At 39.3% G+C, this 19,628-nt stretch overlaps 1 protein-coding gene across 2 annotated transcripts in view; it reads left to right on the top strand.

Moving 5' to 3' along the window:
- Positions 1–19,628, top strand: part of LOC149313985 (tyrosine-protein phosphatase non-receptor type 4) — a 155,102-nt gene that overhangs the window by 84,806 nt on the left and 50,668 nt on the right. For both annotated transcript variants that reach the window (XM_089520313.1, XM_089520312.1), the window contains exons 10-13: positions 2,888–2,976; positions 12,516–12,579; positions 15,897–16,069; positions 17,156–17,224. In XM_089520313.1, the coding sequence (XP_089376439.1) occupies positions 2,888–2,976; positions 12,516–12,579; positions 15,897–16,069; positions 17,156–17,224 (395 nt within the window). The remainder of the gene's footprint in view (positions 1–2,887; positions 2,977–12,515; positions 12,580–15,896; positions 16,070–17,155; positions 17,225–19,628) is intronic.

Below are 19,628 nucleotides of genomic sequence, written 5' to 3'. Positions count from 1 at the left end.
TAGGGTATGACGGTACAGTCAATCAGCTAGTGTCTATATCTGCAACAATATTATCAATGCAACCCAAATAAACACAATTATTGTTTGGGTGATTGCCTTTTGACGCCAAAGGAAGAGGTCTTTGTTGTTGTTGTTGTACTTTTCTTTCAATCAAACCATGATTCCCTGATATCTTGTTCAGTGAACAGGCCTGGTGTATTACTGCCATCTCTTCTATAACTAAAGGGTACTTAGTGGAGGACTGCTTCTGTTCTTGAAGCTGTTTCTTAGGGCTGACATTTTCCAGCTGGTTTGGACCAGATACTGCTATTCTTGAAGATCTAAGTGGTGTAGTAACTACAGAGTGTTTCTGTTTTTGCTTCAGAGACAATGCATTAGGGCTGACCCCCTCCTCACAAATAGGCATTGGTGCCTAATCATCCATTACTTGACATTTGGCAATTGCATCTCAATTACAGGAACCTCTGGTAGTCCAAGAGGATAACTTCCACTCCTTTTTGGATGCTCATATACTGATGTTCCCTTCATCGGTGTGAGCAGGCCAGCACAGTCTGTATTTAAAGAAAAAAGATCAATTAAAAAAGATCAATACTATTGGTGCAACTGTATTCCTTAAGGACTGCTTTAATTTTTCCATCTTATATAAAATATTCTCTTGCTCTTCTTTTGAAAGTAAACCAAAGGCATCGACAAAACTGTCCTCCATCTGGAGTAGGCTAGATTGACTCTCACACTCAAGTTTCTTCTGAATCAAATCAAGAGGGGTTACCACTTTAGAGACTCTTGAATCAGCAAATAAAGGATTGATTCTTTCTTCACGAAAAACTCTGATGGGAAAGATTTGATATTGGGCTAAATAAGCCTTCATGCTAAGTAGCATCAATGGGATGGTTGAATGTTTAAAGGATGCGCATTTGGCTTGGATACCCTGGGAGCCATTCTACAGAGTCTGTATCTATCTGCCCTTGTTGACAGTGAAGAAGCTTTCCCAAGGAGATTTTGATTGCTTTCTTGGAGATCCAGTGACCATCATTAAGTCTGTTCTTATGGATACTCAAGGCAATCCGTTCTGGTTGAAGTAAACAGCTGTGTTTCAGAGAAGTTGGTTTGTTAGTTTTTGTGGCGACCTTAGTATAAACACGATCTTCTTGTATTACCTTTCCAGATATTGATTGCATAGTATCTTGGAGCTGCTGACTGGAGGGACTGCTGAGAGGTCTTGTAATTAGTTTTTTCTCAAAAATCTCCATTTCTCCACTTAACCTATCCAACTTATGTTTTAATTCTAATAACTGTTCAAAAATCAAAATTACAGTTTGTGTAGTAGCCAGGCAGTATTTAGACATAAGTTCTTTTGGGACTTCTCCTGTTTGTTGTTCCACCTTCTGGTCCTTATTATGTTTATCAGCTGTCCTACTAATATTAGTCTTTATTTCTGGATCCCTACCACTGATATCAGGACTAATAACCTGAATTGACAGTCTGTGTGGGGAATCTTGATCTCCATCCACCTCTAAACTATAGGTTAGGGAAGGATCAAGGATCTGCTCTGCTCCTATCGCTGGCTGAGAGTCAACTCCCAAAGTTTCAAGTTCATTAACAATATGAGTAGGATTTGATTTGTTTCCATTCTCATTTCCTACAAAACATTCATCAATTCTGGGCTGGTTAGAGTTTTGAATGTAGGAGTGAGTTTGGACTCCCACCCAACTGTTTTCTTTGTTTTTTTCTTTCCCATAGCTTAGTTTTCCGTAGGACTCAAGGGTTTAAATCAGATACTTATGTTAGGAGTAAATTTTCTGAGCTATTTAGCACTAACAAGGAAGCGAGTGACACTAGGGCAACTCAGATGGTGATAGAGGTATTGAAAGGGCGGGGCTTTATAGTCTTCCAGGTGCACTCCTAGTGTTGGCTCCGCTGCTGGTGGGTGGGGTGGGGTGGGGTGGGGTTGGACGAGGCCTTTGTTGCCTTTGTCTCTGGGAGGATGGTAGAGGGAGGGTTTTATGCTCCAAACTCACCCTGCCTCTCAGATGGGCATGGGAAGTGCTGGTGTTGCTGCAGCCACTGCTGGAGTGAGCTATCAAACTTCTTCCTTCAGCCAGGTTCAAAATGTTGTGGCTAGATGGCTGACAGGGGTTGGGTATAATTCCCTTTCAGAAATAGCTTCACTGGCTACTGGTCCATTTCCCAGCAGAATTCAAAATGCTGGTCATGATATCAAAAACCCATCTGAAAAGTCTGCAAACCCATTCTCCCCATATGAGCCTGTCTGAGCTTCATAATCTTTGGATGATTTCTCTTCATCCCACCAGCCCACAAGCATGTTTGCTGAGGACATATGCCTTCTTGGTAGCTGCTCCTAGGCTAGGTAGCTATGGAGCTGGCTCGCTCTCTGCTTTCTTTTTGCTTGCAGACAAAATGAAGCTATTAAAAACATGAAGGCAAAAAGTCTTGAGGCCTTCAGCTTTTAAGTGATTGGGATATAAAGATGGTGCAACAGGTGTGATGTTTTAAATAAGTAACGTTTTAATGTGTTTTTTTTTTGGTCTGTGTTAAGTGTTTTAGTTGGATTGCTTGATGCTTTTTTAATTTTTGTGTTACAAATTGTTTTAGTTATTTTGTTCTAACCTGAAGCATAAACACATTTGGGCCATATATTGGGAGAAAAGTGGGATATAAATCAATCAGTCAATCAATAAATATATACAAATTTTTGTGTTTGATTTTTTTAAGAGCATGGGAATGAGTAGAAATCACCAGATTCTTGAATGGGTTTGTAATTCCAAAAAAGTTTTAAGAACTGATCTAGGGAGGTAACTTTGCAACTTAAATATATGTAAAAAATAAAGGATACATGAACATTTATCTGTTCTTCTCTTTTTTGCAGGATCAAAGTAACAATGAAATTATGATTGGAGTAATGTCAGGCGGCATATTAATTTATAAGAACAGGGTACGAATTAACACCTTCCCATGGTAAGGATGTATATAAGAAAAATTATTTGTTTGGCTCATAACTTGTTCATTATTGAATTGCTTCATCTGAAGTAAATCAGATCTGAATCAGATAATTAATTTTTTTCATATTTTCAATTGTTTCTCCATTACAGAAATGGCATATAAAATTTGCTGTTATGTAATGTACAACATAGTTCCTGTACTATTATTACTATAGAATTTGAAAGCTTGAAAGCTTAATTTTTGTTAAATTAGATTAATGCTATCCATTCTAGATATTTATTTAATAAATTTATACTTCAGCTTATTCTGTGATTGTAATGTTACTGGAATAAAAATGAAACTATTAAAACCTTAGATCCAAAGAATGATCTACAGAAATCTGCACATATAACAGCGCTTTCCTACCCACCCTTTCCTGTTGCAGCCCCCGACAGCTACTCTTGAATGTCAATGGTTTTTCCAGAGCATCACATTTGCAGGGAGCCACAGCTGGGGATGAGGGTGATTGAGAAATGTTTATCAGCAACCATCCTTTGAGAGAGACCAAACTCTTTGGGTTTACCTGATAAAGGTTCATCAGAGCAGACACCATAGTTCAAAGCTTCATTGATGAGGAAGCCAACTAAGTCTTGGGAACACTGGCCAAGATTCTGTATACTTTTTCAATAATGTAAATATACACCAGTGTAATTGCCCTAGATCCCACAGTTGTGCAATTAGTTATACAGCAGGCACCATGGCTTTGACTCACCCATTGTGCAATGGTCAATTACCTTCCCACCCACCAAGTTGAAAATGAGAGCGAGGACTGTGTGTGTGCTCGTTGAATAATTGGCTGCACCAGTATAACATCAGAGAAAGTGCAACTGCTTATGTAATGATTATATGCTAGAGCAGTACCTCAACAGGATTCCAAGCATTATAATTTGTGCTGTTCCCATCACAAGGATCCAAAGGTCCATGTGAAAATAGACTATGTGCACAAAACAGTTTCAGTTTTGGTGGTAGCCCAAGTCCTCATCCACCCAGATATCCTGAATGGAGAAGGATCCAGTGAAGCAAAGCTTTATGGAGTACAAGCGGCTGCCACGAAAAGCAAAATAGAAGCACCCTTTCCCTGTATATTTGCATTTGGAATTCTGACCACCATACAAATACATTGCTAGGAGGGTGTTATAATGAGTATCAACATCATCATGATCACACCTTTCTCCCAATGTAGGGACTCAAAGTGACTAACAACAAATTTAAAATACAAATTAAAAAGCATTAAAAAGTATAAATATAAAATTCAAAAAACAATTTATATAAAGTTAAAACATGAAGCATTAAAATATTAAAATGTATTAAAAACTAAAAGATTAAACACACAAGGAAGTAATTAATATGTTTAAACTGAAAAATAGCAGTGGTATTAAAAGCAATATGTAAATAAAGCATATCAACAAAAACTCCTCAAAATCTGGGAAAAGAACGGTGTCTGGCTGCATCCACACTGCAGAAATAATCTGGGTTAGCACCACTTTAACTGCCATGGCTCAATGGAATTTAGGGAACTGTAGTTTGTAGTGGCACCAGAGCTCTCTGGCAAAAAAAGGGTAAATGTCTCACAGTAGCTAACTGAAGCCTCCGTTTCTGTTCATGCCTATTATCCAAATATATTCTATACCTTTATTACATTGAAAAGGGAAGGAGCATGCTTCTTGATCTCAAAAGGAAAGACTCTTTGAAAGGAAGTGGTATGCTGGTCACTAGAACAGTCTACTATTGAAAGGCGGGAGGAAACTGCCTATAAGAGTGTATGTGAGTTGAACAGTACTGGTTCCTCCTTTCTCCATCTACATAAATGTCATTTCTGACATTTTTCTCAACTAAATAATTACAGAGATGCATAACAACAAAGAAAAAAATTGGAATTCCTCATCTAGAAATGTGGAAATTGTTATTCGCTCTGCAGCCTGTTTCAAAAGCTTCACCTTTTTGTGCATATGTCTCTTTATGAGACTTTTAATGTGTTTTCATTGACTTTAAATCACTAACTTTAATCATATTAATTTTAGACTGAGAGGATAAGAGGTCTGTCTTGTGTGTGAACTATATTGATGGATTCATCTAATTTCTAGTTCATTATTACTAACGTGTTACAGCGCTTTTTCAGCGAGGCATGAAAAAAAATCTTGAACCATATTGCCTTCAGAATCTTCCTTGCACAGTGTTGCCTGTGAAATAACAAAGACTCGAAAGCACATGTCTGAAGTATTAAGCAGTCATTAGCATACCAAGTTCCAGTTACACCCATGGATGCAATTCCATTTGAAAGAGTGGGCCTGCACTTGTAATATTGTAATATCAACTATACTGCAGCATTGCTGTGTTAGTTTTACAAAACAACAACAAAGATCCTTGTGCTGAAGAATTTAAAGTTTAGAATTTGACATTGGGAGACAAATGAATGCATGTGTACAGAGGACAGGTCATAGAGTCATAGAGTTGGAAGAGACCACAAGGGCCATCCAGTCCAACCCCCTGCCATGCAGGAACTCTCAAAGCATCCCCGACAGATGGCCATCCAGCCTCTGCGTAAAGACCTCCAAAGAAGGAAACTTCACCACACTCTGAGGGAGTGTGTTCCACTGTCAAACAGCCTTACTATCAGGAAGTTCCTCCTAATGTTGAGGTGGAATCTCATTTCCTGTACCTTGCATCCATTGTTCCGGATCCTGTTCTCAGGAGCAGCAGAAAACAACCTTCTCCCTCCTCAATATGACATCCCTTCAAATATTTAAACAGGGCTATCATATCACCTCTTAACCTTTTTTTCTCCAGCTAAACATCCCCAGCTCACTAAGTCGTTCCTCATAGGACATGGTTTCCAGACCCTTCACATTTTAGTCACCCTTCTTTGGGCACGTTCCAGTTTCTCAATGTCCTTTTTGAATTGTGGTGCCCAGAACTGGACACAATATTCCAGGTGGGACCTGACCAAAGCAGAATATAGTGTCACTATTACTTCACTTTATCTAGACACTATACTTTTATTGATGCAGCCTAAAATTGCATTGGACTCATGTTCAACTTGTGGTCTACTTGGACTCCCAGATCCCTTTCACATGTAGTTTCATTCAGCCAGGTGTCCCCCCATCCTATATCTGTGCATTTTATTTTTCCTCCCTAAGTGCAGTACCTTACATTTCTCTGTGTTGAATTTCATTTTGTTAGCTTTGACCCAGCTTCTAGTCTATTCAGGTTATTTTGAATTTTGATCCTGTCCTCTGGAATATTAGCTATTCCTCCTAATTTGGTGTCATTTGCAAATTTGATAAGTATGCTCCCAATTCTGTCATCCAAGTCATTGATAAAGTTGTTAAGTAACACCGGCCCCAGGACAGAGCCCTGTGGGACCCCACTGGTCACTCCTCTCCAGGATGAAAATAAGCCATTGTTGAACAGCCTTTGGGTTCAGCCAGTCAACCAATTACAAATCCATGTAACAGTTACCTTGTCTAGCCCACATTTTACTAGCTTGTTTGCAAGAATGTCATGGGTAACCTTGTCAAAGGCCTTACTGAAATCAAAATATACCATATCCACAGCATTCCTTTCATCTACCAAGCTGGTAATTTTATCAAAAAAGGAGTTCAGATTTGTCTGGCATGACTTGTTTCTCTGAAACCCATGTTGACTTTTTGTGATTATGGAATTGCTTTCTAGATGTTCACAGACTCTCCGTTTAATGATCTGCTCTAGAATCTTTCCTGGTATTATGTCAGACTAACTGGACGATAATTGTTGGGATCCTCTTTTTTCCCTTTTTGAAGATAGAGACAATGTTTGCCCTATAGATTTGTACACATGAGGCTTAAAGGGTTGGATGCAAACTTTTACAGAAAGGTTAGGCTTGCAGGAGGGTTAGAAAACAAAAAGAAACATAATCTAGTACAGTGTTCTAGGCATAATAAATAGCATGACATTATTTAAGGAAGTACCATTATTGAATGTGGAAGGTGGAAGTATTATTGTGGGAAATTAAAAAGGAATAGACAATCAAGACAGTGGTAGTAAGTAGCATGCTTCGGGAATTTTGATGCAAAATATGAATACCAGAAGACAGTTCAAAGGATGTTTGTTTATGTATCAGAATGAAATGATGATATATTTGAATGCAATAAGGAAGCAGAAGGAGAATCAAAAGTTTCCAGTCTCCTTATGTATGTGCCGAAAAAGAAAGGAATAGAGAGGACTGTATGATCTGAAATCTTACATAATATTAAACTGTATTTATATCATTATGTCTAGGGATATTCACTGTGTTCTCTGTGCAGTTGAACCTTTATAGACAGAATACATCAAATGAATCATATATTCAATCCCTGTAGTTATGATTAAAGTGTATGCATAGGAAACGTGAGGTTTAATTTTATGTGCTCCCCCCTTTCTAGGCATTGACTTGAACTGAATGAATAATAGTTATCAAATCACTCTGAGACTTTTAGTGGAAGTTTGGTGACCTTAAGATCTCTTTTACAAAATCATGAATGCTCTTGAAATACTGCAGAGCTATATTGTGAGAACATTCTAAGTTACATATTGTACCACTTTGCCCACTTTGAGAAATGAGTGGCAATGCCTGAGTGATTTTAACACTTCCCTCAAAATATTCATATTCTGTATTCATCCATACTCAGTTGCCCCTTGTGAGATTCTGTGTATAAAGTCACAGTCTGTTCGGTCCCTAAGGGCTTATCACTTGGGCAAATAAACCGGCTTACCTCTTCCAGCTTGAATTCAGGATCCAGGATGCCCCTGGATGTTACCATAACTAAATCGCCACCGATCTAGCCGGAATGCCGCCACCCAGATGTATCCCGGGTCAAAGCCTCACTCAGCCAGCCATTTTTTGAAGTCGGATTGTACGCCATAGGCGGATTTACTCTTTTATATTTGTTGTTTTTATGTACAGCGCTGTGCAAATCTACAGCGCTATATAAATAAAGAATAATACTAAAGAAAGAAAGAAAGAAAGAAAGAAAGAAAGAAAGAATAATAATAATAATAATAATCATCATCATCATCATCATCTCCCTGACTTCGAAAAAGTGCTGGCTGATTGAGGTTTTCACCCGGGATGCATCCAGGTGGCAGCATCCTGGCTAGATGCCAGGAGCATCTTGAATTTAAGCTGGAAGAGGTAAACCGGCTTATTTGTCCAAGCAATAAACTCCATAGTCTGTTTCATTTTAACTTGAATTCTCCTGTCTTGGATTTTTGCAGCTGTGTGGTTATTTGTTAAGCTTTAAAAGCTGATGTTCCTATTTTAGTATCTTACTGTATATTAATTATTTACATTGTTACTGCTGTTGAAATAATATCACATAGTGTACCCATTTCTTTATATTACTATATACATGTACATAAGTATTTGGTTTCAAGCTTTATTTGTGAACTCTAATTTATTTTATTATACTTTACAAAAGTCACTTTTTATTGAGAATAAATCAGTCTTGAAAAAAATTCTTTCTTGTAAAATTCAGGCCTTTTAATTGTTGTTGCAAACAGTACTAAGTGCTTTTCATATCATTGTTATGCACAGAACAATGTGGTAATACAGTTTCTCCTTAGGTAGTTGTAAAATTCCTTCAGGGAAGATTGGTTTGGCCTACTTTTTTATCTAATGTATCTCCAGAGTGATACAATCGCACAGGAATTCAATATTATTACAGGTGTGATGTTGTCTGATGCATTTGTTTCTCTGGCCACATGTAAAGCCTGAGACAATTCCTGTTCTGAGGAAACATTAAACTTGATATATTTGATATTAATTAATAACAGATCTGAACCCCCTGTCGAAAAATCCTAGCAATCATGCTAAAATTAAATATTATTTTCTGCAGGTTTGCTAAATGTTTGTGTATAGATATGTTTACAGATCAGGCTTAGCTTCTTCCCTGCCAAGCAGCCCTAAGCACTGTTTCTTCAGAGCTGCTGGTGGGAAGCAGAGGAGGAGGCGTAGGGCCAGTCTACACCGTTGTTGTTGTTGTTGTTGTTGTTGTTGTTGTTGTTATTAACCTTTATTTATAAAGCACTGTAAATTTACACAGCGCTGTACATACAATCTTTTTTAATTGGACGGTTCCCTGCCCTCAGATAATGAAAGGCAGATAATGAAAATTATCCTGGTTGAATCTGAGTAGAATGTGATCTGGCCATATATGATTTACATATTCGCCATATTGGGGGTGGAGTGGAGCAAAAAAAACCTCAAACTGCAGAAAGAAAGGACTCATGGTTTTTATCATAGTATACGGAAGGAAGTGCATTATCAAACATGTGGACATCCTGTTATTTGCAAGGCAGTGCATTTGGGCAGAGGGCAGATGGATGGCCATTGTTTCTTTTCTCACTCATCATCTGGGAGATGGGAGGGCTAATTATATTAAAGCCTTGCCTTGGTTCTTCAGGATCTCAAGTGGGGTGGGCGGAGAGAGAGAGAGAGAGAGAGAGAGAGAGAAAACACTAGTGAAGGCTTTATATATTTTTCTGTTCAGAGAGAAAAGACAAAGATCACATTTTTTTAAAATCAAAAACTTATTTAAAGCCAAGATTATAGGACACCAGCAGGAATAGATGACAATGCAAGCTAAAGTGCATATTTCCTCCCCTTTGATTGACAGCTGGGTTAAATGTGCTCAGAAGTGTAGGCAGTTGAACATGGATATGAAGGTGAGGAAATCTGCACCAATTCCCATAACATGCTTGTGTGTGCCCTCAGTCTCTTCCACCTCTTTAATCACTTCAGATTCTTGCTTCTCTACTGCCTTGAACAGTGTGGAAAACAGTAGTTACCATGATTCCATTCAGAAAGGATGGGACATTTCAATAGCAGGGGCAAGCAGGCTGTATGACAGGACTTAGAAGAGGGCTGTAAATTTGCTCCTTGGAAATGACAACCGTGTCACATTTATAGGCTTGAAACATGAATAGACTGAGTCTATGGTAGTGCCTGTAGCTTCATCACTTTTTGCATCATCTGTACTAGTAGAAATCTTGCTTATCAGCAAACCAGGAGCACAATAACACTTTAAAAGCAATGTGACAAAAGTAACTAACACCTCTAATCATCATGTTGCATGGAGACAATTGCACATGGAAGGCCTCAGTCACGGTATGTCATCATCACAATTTTAGAACTTATATCACTTAACTCATTCCTTGTCTCTTATTCCAGTGAGAGTGGCAAGGATCAAGGATTGCACCTTGCACTGTTGAGCTTCTTTCAACATAATGGAGCGTTCCTTAGCCTTGTGTCATCCAGATGTGTTGACTCGCAGCTGTTATCTTCCCTAGCTATTTTTTGCATATCTGGAGGGCACCAAGTTAGCATAGCCAGCTACCATATATACTTGACTATAAGTCAAGAAATGTATGCCCAAAAATTGACCCAAAAGCCTGGGTTGGCTTATACACTAATAGGTTTGCACCTCGGGCCTCTTCCACAGCCCGGCTGTCTCCCAAAGAAACAGCCAAGCTGAGGAAAGGCTTGGGAAACAAATGCTTACTTCCCCCCAACCTTCCTCAGCCCAGCTGTCCTCCGAAGTGGCATTTAAATTAAATGGTAAATAAATAAAACTCAGAAAAGTGGAAAGCAGTAGGAGAAGAGTATGACCACCATAAACATGGTTTGCTTCAGTAAGGGAAGCCATAGGCCTAAGTTTGTAAGACCTGAGCTGGATAATTGATGAAAGAGTGTCTTGGAGGCCTCTCATTCATAGGATCACTGTAATTTGAAGGTCATATGACAGCACTTAAAAACATTTTTTTATATGTGTTTAGATTGATTTTAGCCCTATTGTGTTGTAATTCATTCTGTAAGCCACCTGGAACACTCTAGTACAGGGCTGCACAAGATGCGACCTGGGGGCCAGATGCGGCCTGCCAAATGATTTTGGGAGGCCCAGGGCTCCATTGTCAGGAGGAGGGGGATGTCCTAGCTCCCAGAGTCCTCGCCCGATCTCACAGGGCTTTGGAGGATGGGAGCAGTGGATTCATTCTTTCCTTCCTTCCTTCCTTCCTTCCTTCCTCCTTTCTTTCTTCTTTCTTCCCTTCCAAAGGAGGAGGATGGGAGAAAGAGACGCCCACCCACCGCGTTGTCCTCCTCTTCCTCTGCTGAGTCGTTCACCTTTGAGCGGCCTGGGGTTTTGCCAGGCAGGCAGCCTTGCCGCTTGAAGGTGAACTACTCAGCAGAGGAGAAGGAAGACAACACAGTGGGTGGGCATCCTTGTCTCTTTCTCCCATCCTCTTTTGTCTCTTTCCCCCATCGCTGGGCGGGCAGCTTTGTGAGGAGGAGGAGGGGGGGGGACGGGAGAAAGAGAGGAGGACACCAGACCACCACATTGCCCTCCTTCTCCTCTGCCAAGTCGTTTGCTTTTGAGTGGCCTAGGGGTTTTGCCTTTGAGTGGCAAGACTGTCCACCTGGAAGGAAAGGAGGGAGGGAGGGAGTAAAGAAAGAAAAGGAGGGAGGGAGGGGACGCCTTGCCCTCTGGTAGGGTGACTAGACTTTCCCTCCTTTTCCCAGACATGTTCCCCATCTTAGCCTTCCTGTCCAGGAGGAGGAATTCCACAATGTCCTCTATTTTGAGCATGGCTAAGAAGTATGGATTTGCATTTTGCTTCCAGCTTTTATTTGGTCATGCTCCCCATTTTTTTTTATGTCCTACATTTCACCTAAAACTGTTGGTGGCCTGAACAACCTTAGCCGATCTTAATTTTGGCCCCTACCTCCTTCCAAGTTGGGCACCCCAGCTCTAGTACAAGAACTAATGATTTATATAATGCAGAATAATTAAATAATTAAATGATGTAGACATTATGAAATGCATACATTATTATACTGCAATCTAATGACTAACTGAAGTAGAAAGTCCTTTGTTCAGAAGAGGTTGCTGATTTCTTCCCCTCCCCTCACTGCATCTCAAGCTGTTCCATATAGTCCCCCAAAGCTCTGTAGATGTGTCTGGGTAAGGGTGCATTGTGGTTGAGAGCTGGAAAAGCCCTAGAACATTAATGGCGAACCCATGGCACGCGTGCCAGAGGTGGCACTCAGATACCTCTCTGCGGCACATGTGCCATCACCCCAGCATAGAGTTTGCCAGAGTTTGTTACTAGCAAGCCAGAGGAACACGGCACTTTGAAATAAATAAGTGGGTTTTGGGTTGCAGTTTGGGCACTCGGCCTCCAAAAGGTTCACCATCACTGCCCTAGAATGTGGATGGAATACTACACATGACCCTTTCGATCCCTAGTCTTTATGTTAGGTAAATCTGGTGGAGTTAGATTTAGCTAGCATAAAGTTAAGACTTTTCTGTGACATATTTTGTAGTTCTAGATAATCTTGTATGAAATACTAAAGTACTGTAATACAGATTATTTTAGGATAGGATTGTGGGTGCAAGGGAGACAAACTAGTTTTTCTCTGCAATAAAAAGTGGACACTAAATGTATTTATCGGGTCCTCAAAGATTATACATTACAGCATTCTGATTTTTTGTTCCCTTTAGGTTGAAGATTGTCAAAATTTCTTTTAAATGCAAGCAGTTTTTTATTCAGCTTAGAAAAGAATTGGTAAGTACTGATCTTTTATTTTTCCTCCTGATTTTTGTGTCTTATGGCTTAAGAGCTAATTGGTCAGAAAGTAGATTGCAGTCAAGAAATTAGTAGAACTAGTCTTCTTCTGGCTGGGAAAGAGAGCTATGAAAGAGCTAGACAAGATATAAAACTGAACACGAAAGTTAGGATCCTCCAAACCATCTTATTTCCATCACCATATATGGATGTGACAACTGGACAGTAAAGAAAGCTGATAGAAAATCAAATCATTTGAGATGTGGCGCTGGAGAAGAGTGCTAAGGGTATTGTGGATATCCAGAAAGACAAACAAATGGGTCTTAAAACAGATTAAACATGAGCTCTCCCTGGAAGCCAAGATGACTAAACTAAGGCCGTCATACTTTGGCCACATCATGAGAATGCAGAACTCACTAGACAGTAATGCTAGGAAAGATGAAGGGCAGTCAAAAGAGAAGTAGAACACACACCAGATAAATAGACTCATGAGCCAGTCAATTCAAAGGCAGCTGACAAGAACAACAATGTTGCAATATTTGGGCCTTACTCACTGATTATGGTCCCTGTCCAATGGCAAGCATCCAAACATAGCAAACATAGCAAAGGAAAATAGAGCGTCAGGAAGACATTCAAAGTAACTTGCAATGAAGAAAGCAAAAGCCATGGCTCCTAGCTGCCCATCCAATACAGTTGCTTTCAAGACCCATTAGCTTGCCCATGCCAAATGAGGAAAGACTATAAAATAGAAAACTAGGTGAAATGAGACAGATTGTCTAGACCAGGGATTCCCAACCTTTTTGACTCTAGGAGTCCTTATTTCTATGGCAGAGCCCCTAAGAGATCTATCCTATGTCTTACAAGTTAATGGTATTTATGAGTATAAATAAGAATATATTCTTATTCTTTAATTTCATTCAGTTTTTATTTCTTTTATTTTCCTGGAGCAGCTGCAGAACACTAGGGAAATGTATATATGCCGAGCCCTAAGGGCTCCTCAGAGCACAGATTCGGAACCCCTGGTCTAGACTGATGTCCATCTTACATCTTTGAACAAGGGATGGAGTCCCAGCAGTCATTAGCCTCCAGCTCCTACCCATGTTCACACTTTTATCCCAGTTGCCACTCTCATCTTTGGGATAGAACAATGGATAAACTGAAGTGAACCAGCTTCGCCTGCCCACTTCCCGAAGATTGTCAGTATGCCTGAACAGTCAAAGCGGAGAAGTGTGGAAAGAGAGGTTTTTATTCTAAGAAGGTTACATTGTGTAAAAAGGCATCTAACAATCCAAATTGTAAGCCTAATATTTACAAAAACAAGTTACTTCTGAGTAATATATAATAACAACCTGTGAGGGAACAAATCAGAATTCCTAATGCCTCTACATAAACAGAGCCTTACTACTTACATTTTGGTAGGTATTCTGTTCTCCTGTTGTCAATTGTTGGGAACCTAAGAATCTGGATCCTTTCCCTCAAGCTAGAAAAAAGCAGTAAAACCTCTGCCTCCTGCAGTCCACAAATGTTTAATTGGGGTCCTATTTTTAAATATGCTTGGGCTCCAAAGGTTCAAGATGTTTCCCAACTTCTCTGACTTCCTCAGAGTGTCATTGGCAAAGGCTTTCTCTCCTGATCTTATGTAACTCTGTTCTGTAAGTGGGTAAATTAATTGTTTTTAAACAGGATGCAGTTTGGTTCATATCAGTGAATAATGGCAGGTTGTTAGCATTATTAAAAGGGTGGAAATTGGGAAAAGATGGAGCCAATGCCCAAAATTGGGCTTTATTTGTTTTCCAGAATCTGACCAGGTAGAAATGTCCATTCTAGGTTACAACATTCAGTCCTTTTCCTAAGCCTAGGACTTCAATTGATTGAAATGTGTATAGATGCCTATATACCCTTCTTCCCCCATCCCATTCACTCATCCCCAAGAGCAATGTGATAGGACCCTACGTAAAACTGAGGTTTTTGCCTCAGGAGACAGTAAAGTTGGATATGTGCAATACCTTCATCTTTCATGCAATACACATTGTAAATCCTTTTGAGCAGTAAGTAAGGGTTATTGTAGAACTACTTCACATTTTTACAGACTTTAAAAAAATGTTTTTAATTAACATTTTTCCAGTCTTGATCCGTCTTTCAAAAGAGAAAATACACTGGGCCCTTGCCTTACACGGGGGATCTGAATTCCGCCTATGCTCAAGCCCCATTCATTTGAATGGGGTTCGTGTGCGTCGGCGCAGGAGCATGCGGGGCGCCATGGGCGCATGGCCCATTCATTTGAATGGGATGTGTCGGCCTTTGTGCCCCGCGGCTTGAGCGCATACGCTCGAGTCTGCGTAAAGCGCGCCTGCGTTATACGCGGGTGCACTGTATACTTGTCCCTCCACATTTGTGGCTTTGACTTTTGTGGATTTGATTATTCACAGATTTTATTAATATGCTCTCTCTAGGAATATCTAGGTCCTCCAGCTGAACTCTATGGTCAGCTTTAACAAAAAGTTGCACTGAAGGACCTAGAAATTCCTAGAGAGGTGTTCTCACCTCTCAGCCTTGCATCCTTCCAAGGTCGCTAAAATGAGTACCCCTGCTTGATGGGGGCAATGAGCTTACATTTGTAAACAGCTTAGAAACTGCTTAGTGTGGTATGAAGCGGTATATAAATGAAGCAGCTGTTGCTATTGCTATTCTCTCAGGTAAAAACATAGTGTTTTTGTTACTTGTGTTTTTTCCACATTCATGGGGGTCCTGTGATCCTAACCCCAGCATGTGTGGAGGTATAAGTGTATTTGCATTTATTTGTGGTGTTGGTAGGTCAACGACAACAAAACCTTTACTGTCCTGTCCTAATTATTTGTTACTTGCCTGATGGCAAGTATATAATTTGCCATCTTTTTTAAGGCTATTATTTGCTTATATATGCATTCAGAACATTATTCTTAGTCATATAAACATAACTGAAAAACATGTACAGAGTCATCAGAGTTTTTTATTTCCAGATGCATCAGAACACATCCATTCCAAACCAAGACTTCTTGACATTAATGGAGGAAGTGCCAATTTGGTTTTAATGATGCATAGAATAGCAGAACTTAAAAAAATCATGCAAGACTGTCACTGCAAAAATCACTGTCATTATCATAAAAGTATTGCTTTTGATCTTCTCCTGTATAGGAAATTCATACATTATTTTTCTTGATTTCTGCATAGAGAGTCCTTTGTACTTGTTGCCAAAAAGGAACAGTGCTTAATAAGAGCCATGACCTCGGCTGTTAAGTTAACATGAGACTAACTTTCTCAAATTTCCCCCTTCCCAGCATGAATCTAGAGAAACCTTGCTTGGGTTCAACATGGTGAATTATCGAGCCTGTAAGAATTTATGGAAAGCTTGTGTAGAGCATCACACCTTTTTCCGATTAGACCGACCACTGCCACCCCAGAAGAACTTCTTTGCACATTATTTTACTTTGGGTTCAAAGTTCCGGTACTGGTAAGACTTGCCTATTATTATTTGTTATTGTTAGAAAAATACTTACTATATTCATTTTGCGGTTAAGCTTCTTTTAAAAATAAAAAAAATTAAAAGTAGATGCAAGGTGTTGGGAGCTCTAGGGAAACTGTCTTCCTTAATATCCCTTACATGCTTTGAAAGCTCAGCTTTTAAAAAAATAAAATAAAAAGGAAAGGACTCCCAGGGTTCACACACACACTCATACACACACTAATTAAACTAATAAAGGAAGCAGCCTACCTTGTTATAGTAGCAGCTGCTTCTCCTTTTCCTACAATATCTTTTAAGGGTTCAGCAGGTACTGGAGAATTAAAAACCCAAAGCAAATTAATTATATTGATTTGGTTATGGGAATCCTGAAGGGTCAGCTGTTGTCTCTCAGGGCACCAACCTGAACCATATTTGTAAACATGACAGATCATTTATTTCCCTCTCTCTTCTTTCTGTTTTTCAAACTTGTGTCATAGCAATATGGGAGCAGTTATAGGGTGTGGGAGCTGTTCCTGGCATCTTAAAATTCCTTTTTGCTACCATGCTGCATGTGGGGTGGGGTTGTGGGCATGGTAGCCAAAGGCCCTCTGTGACTTGTCCTTATACTGCTAAACCATACATAGACATCAGTGAAGTAGTGTGCATCAGGAGAAAATTTCTCAGTAAGAAATGTCAGTCTGTAATTTGTATTTTTCTGTTGCAATTAACACTTCAAATGCTTGAAGACATTCAGTGGGAACATATATTGAAATACAGAGTTAGAGCATAATTTGGTAATGAAAACACAAAAAAGGAAAGATACAGAAAACTAGTATATCTGGCCTTCTGAGGCCAATGTAGCATTCATAATTGAGTTCAGGTAAGAATCGCTTGTGAGTTAGTATAATAACCGTAAATACCTACTACAGCCTTGTCAAATCTAGCACACTTTAGCTGTTGGAACAAAAATAGTTGTAAATTTCACTGGTAAACTTGCATGTTCCTGTTTTCTTACCTTAGACCAAAACAAAACAAAATGTATTCTTCCCCATTCCATTTTCTTTATGATCTCAGTGTTATATAATTGATTTTCAGTGGGAGAACAGAGGTCCAGTCTGTACAGTATGGAAAAGAAAAGGCAAATAAAGACAGAATATTTGCCAGGTAAGAAATGTACTTGTATGCTGACTATAATAGTTTATTATACTAGCTTATTTGTTTACAATAGCCCCATGTAAAAGGTTTTTTAAAACATATATATCAAACATGTAGAAGAGGAAGCAGGACCATGTTTGCTGCCATACCCCCCACATTGCTGAAATTCCTGCCAACCTTCAGCTTCAATGCACAGTCCAAAACCTTTGATCATCCATTGTTCTAAATAGTATGGAGAGGCTTTTGTGTTTTTTTTCTGGACCAGATTTAGAATTAAGTAGTTAAATTTAACTAGTTATGTGTTAATCAGTGAACCTCTCACTCCAGTAAGGTTTAATGAGTTAATCAGATGCTTCAACATTGATATTTGCTGACCATGCCACTCGGGAGGTGGAGAATTTTTTTATTCAGTAATGCAGAATAATCTCCTTATGTTCAAAGGTACTCCAAATGTTTCTATTACAAATTTTCTGCTCTCCCATCAAGAACTCTTCATTGACTGGTTTTTGTAGTCACTGATTGCTGCAACTTATATTGTGGAGGATTAGTTTCATCTAACTGGAACGAAAGGAACATCCAATTCATTGTTCACTTTTTTTAATCCAAACAATCTCCTCTGTTTGAAGGGTGACTGTATAGCATGTTGGATGGGATGGAAAGAAAAGAGATTACATTTTGGTAACCCCACTGAGGGGAACAGGTTATTAGATTCCATACTTTAGGACAGCTATCCCTTATCTGGTAGTTTCCAGATGCATTCCACTTCAACTGCCACAAATCAATTAATTAATCAAATTAGGATTTGTAGCCCAACAATCTTGAAAGTTCAGGCTGGAGAAGACAACTTATAAAACACAAAAAGAATACTTCCAAAAGAGCCAATAACAAAATGTACCAGTACGCGACAAGTAAACATGCCATCTGTAAAATCTCAAAGTTCCTTTAAAAGCTTATGATACAGTTAACAAATTATTTTAACAGTATAACCACAGGTTAAATGCTATGCCACTCAGTATTAACAACACGCTAATTTCCTTCTTTCTAACTGTCAACATTAATGAATTAAGTTTAAACCTAACATTCTAAGTTGTGGTCTATACACTTCTGGACCTGCTGTCTCTGTTCAACTGAACAGTCTCTCTGGAATAACAGACGAATAAGGATTTCAGTCTTATTTTTAGGGAGAACCTCTTTTCTCTGTAATCCTTGGTTGTATTTCTGTCTGAAGAACAAACTGTTGTCAATCTGATAGAAATGACCCAGAAACTAGCAACATTTCCAAATTAAGAACATCACAATGTGGATAACTTTTGGATCTTTAGCCTAGATAGTGAAGTGTTCTTATAAGACATCCAGAAGGGAGAACATTTAAGTCCTCAGGACATAACCCAGAAAGGAGTGTTATTAAAAGGCAATGAGATACAAAATCAGAGTCAGGTCCCTGAATGCTATCCCACAGTGGAGGGAAGAAAAGTAGGAGAGCAGCAGTGAGCCAAGAAGTGCAACTGTATTCAGAGAGCGAGCAAGAGGAAGAAGAACGGAAGAGAAAGCAAGGCAGAAAATCAAGACAGGAGGGTATGAGTGTAAGCAAGCAAATTCATTCTTGAGTCTAATATGCATGGAGGAAAGAAGGGGAAAAAGCTCCTAAGTGGCAAGGTAAATCCAAAATAAAGGTGGCAGGCCTACCCTAGCCATGGTAGACATGTCCCTAGGCAAGATCATAAGATGTTCAGGCACTAGTCCAGAAGCTTCTGGGAGTGACTTGTGTAGAGTGTCTCCCTATAGTAATACAGAAATACAATCCAGAAATAGAAAACAAACATGTCTCTACTGAAATGACTACTTTATGAAAATTGCCAAGGACAACAGACACCGAATGTTTTTGCGTTTTGTTACTAGATGAAAGATCACAAAAGAATCAGGGATCATTGGTATAGTCCTTGTTGCATTAGGACATGGGGAAATTTGGCTTTTGCGCTCTCAAGTGTTTCTTTGCCCAAGATACCAAAAGTATTAAGATATCTCTTTTGCTTTTTGATTGAGGATAGTTGATCATTCTGGTCATCTTTGGTTCCCAGTCCTTGACAGCATAGCAGTTATATATATGTAAGATGTGATCTGAAAGACACAATGAGAGCATGAAACCAAAATGGAGGGGATGTGGCAACAAGCCCCATTGTGTGCAGATCAGCTTGGTGTTGCTGACCAGAAGGCACTAAAGCATATATATCCATTCTTCATCTGACTGAGGTTTGTGGTGCAGTGATAAGCATCTTTACTCTGAGGTCAGTCTCAATGAGTTAAATGAGATTTGCTCTCTAAAACTGTTTGGGATTGCAAATTTGACCATTTAGGTTGAATGAAAGCATGAACTTGCATTTTCTGTGTCTAACAATTATATTTTCTGCAGTCT

This window comes from Sceloporus occidentalis, unplaced genomic scaffold (genome assembly GCF_023333645.1).
Source record: "Sceloporus occidentalis isolate IW3139 unplaced genomic scaffold, rSceOcc1.0.p SCAF_4, whole genome shotgun sequence".
In the NCBI taxonomy this organism is placed as follows: domain Eukaryota; kingdom Metazoa; phylum Chordata; class Lepidosauria; order Squamata; family Phrynosomatidae; genus Sceloporus; species Sceloporus occidentalis.
Note: the sequence above shows the minus strand (reverse complement) of the source record. Positions and strands in the feature narration are given on the sequence as shown.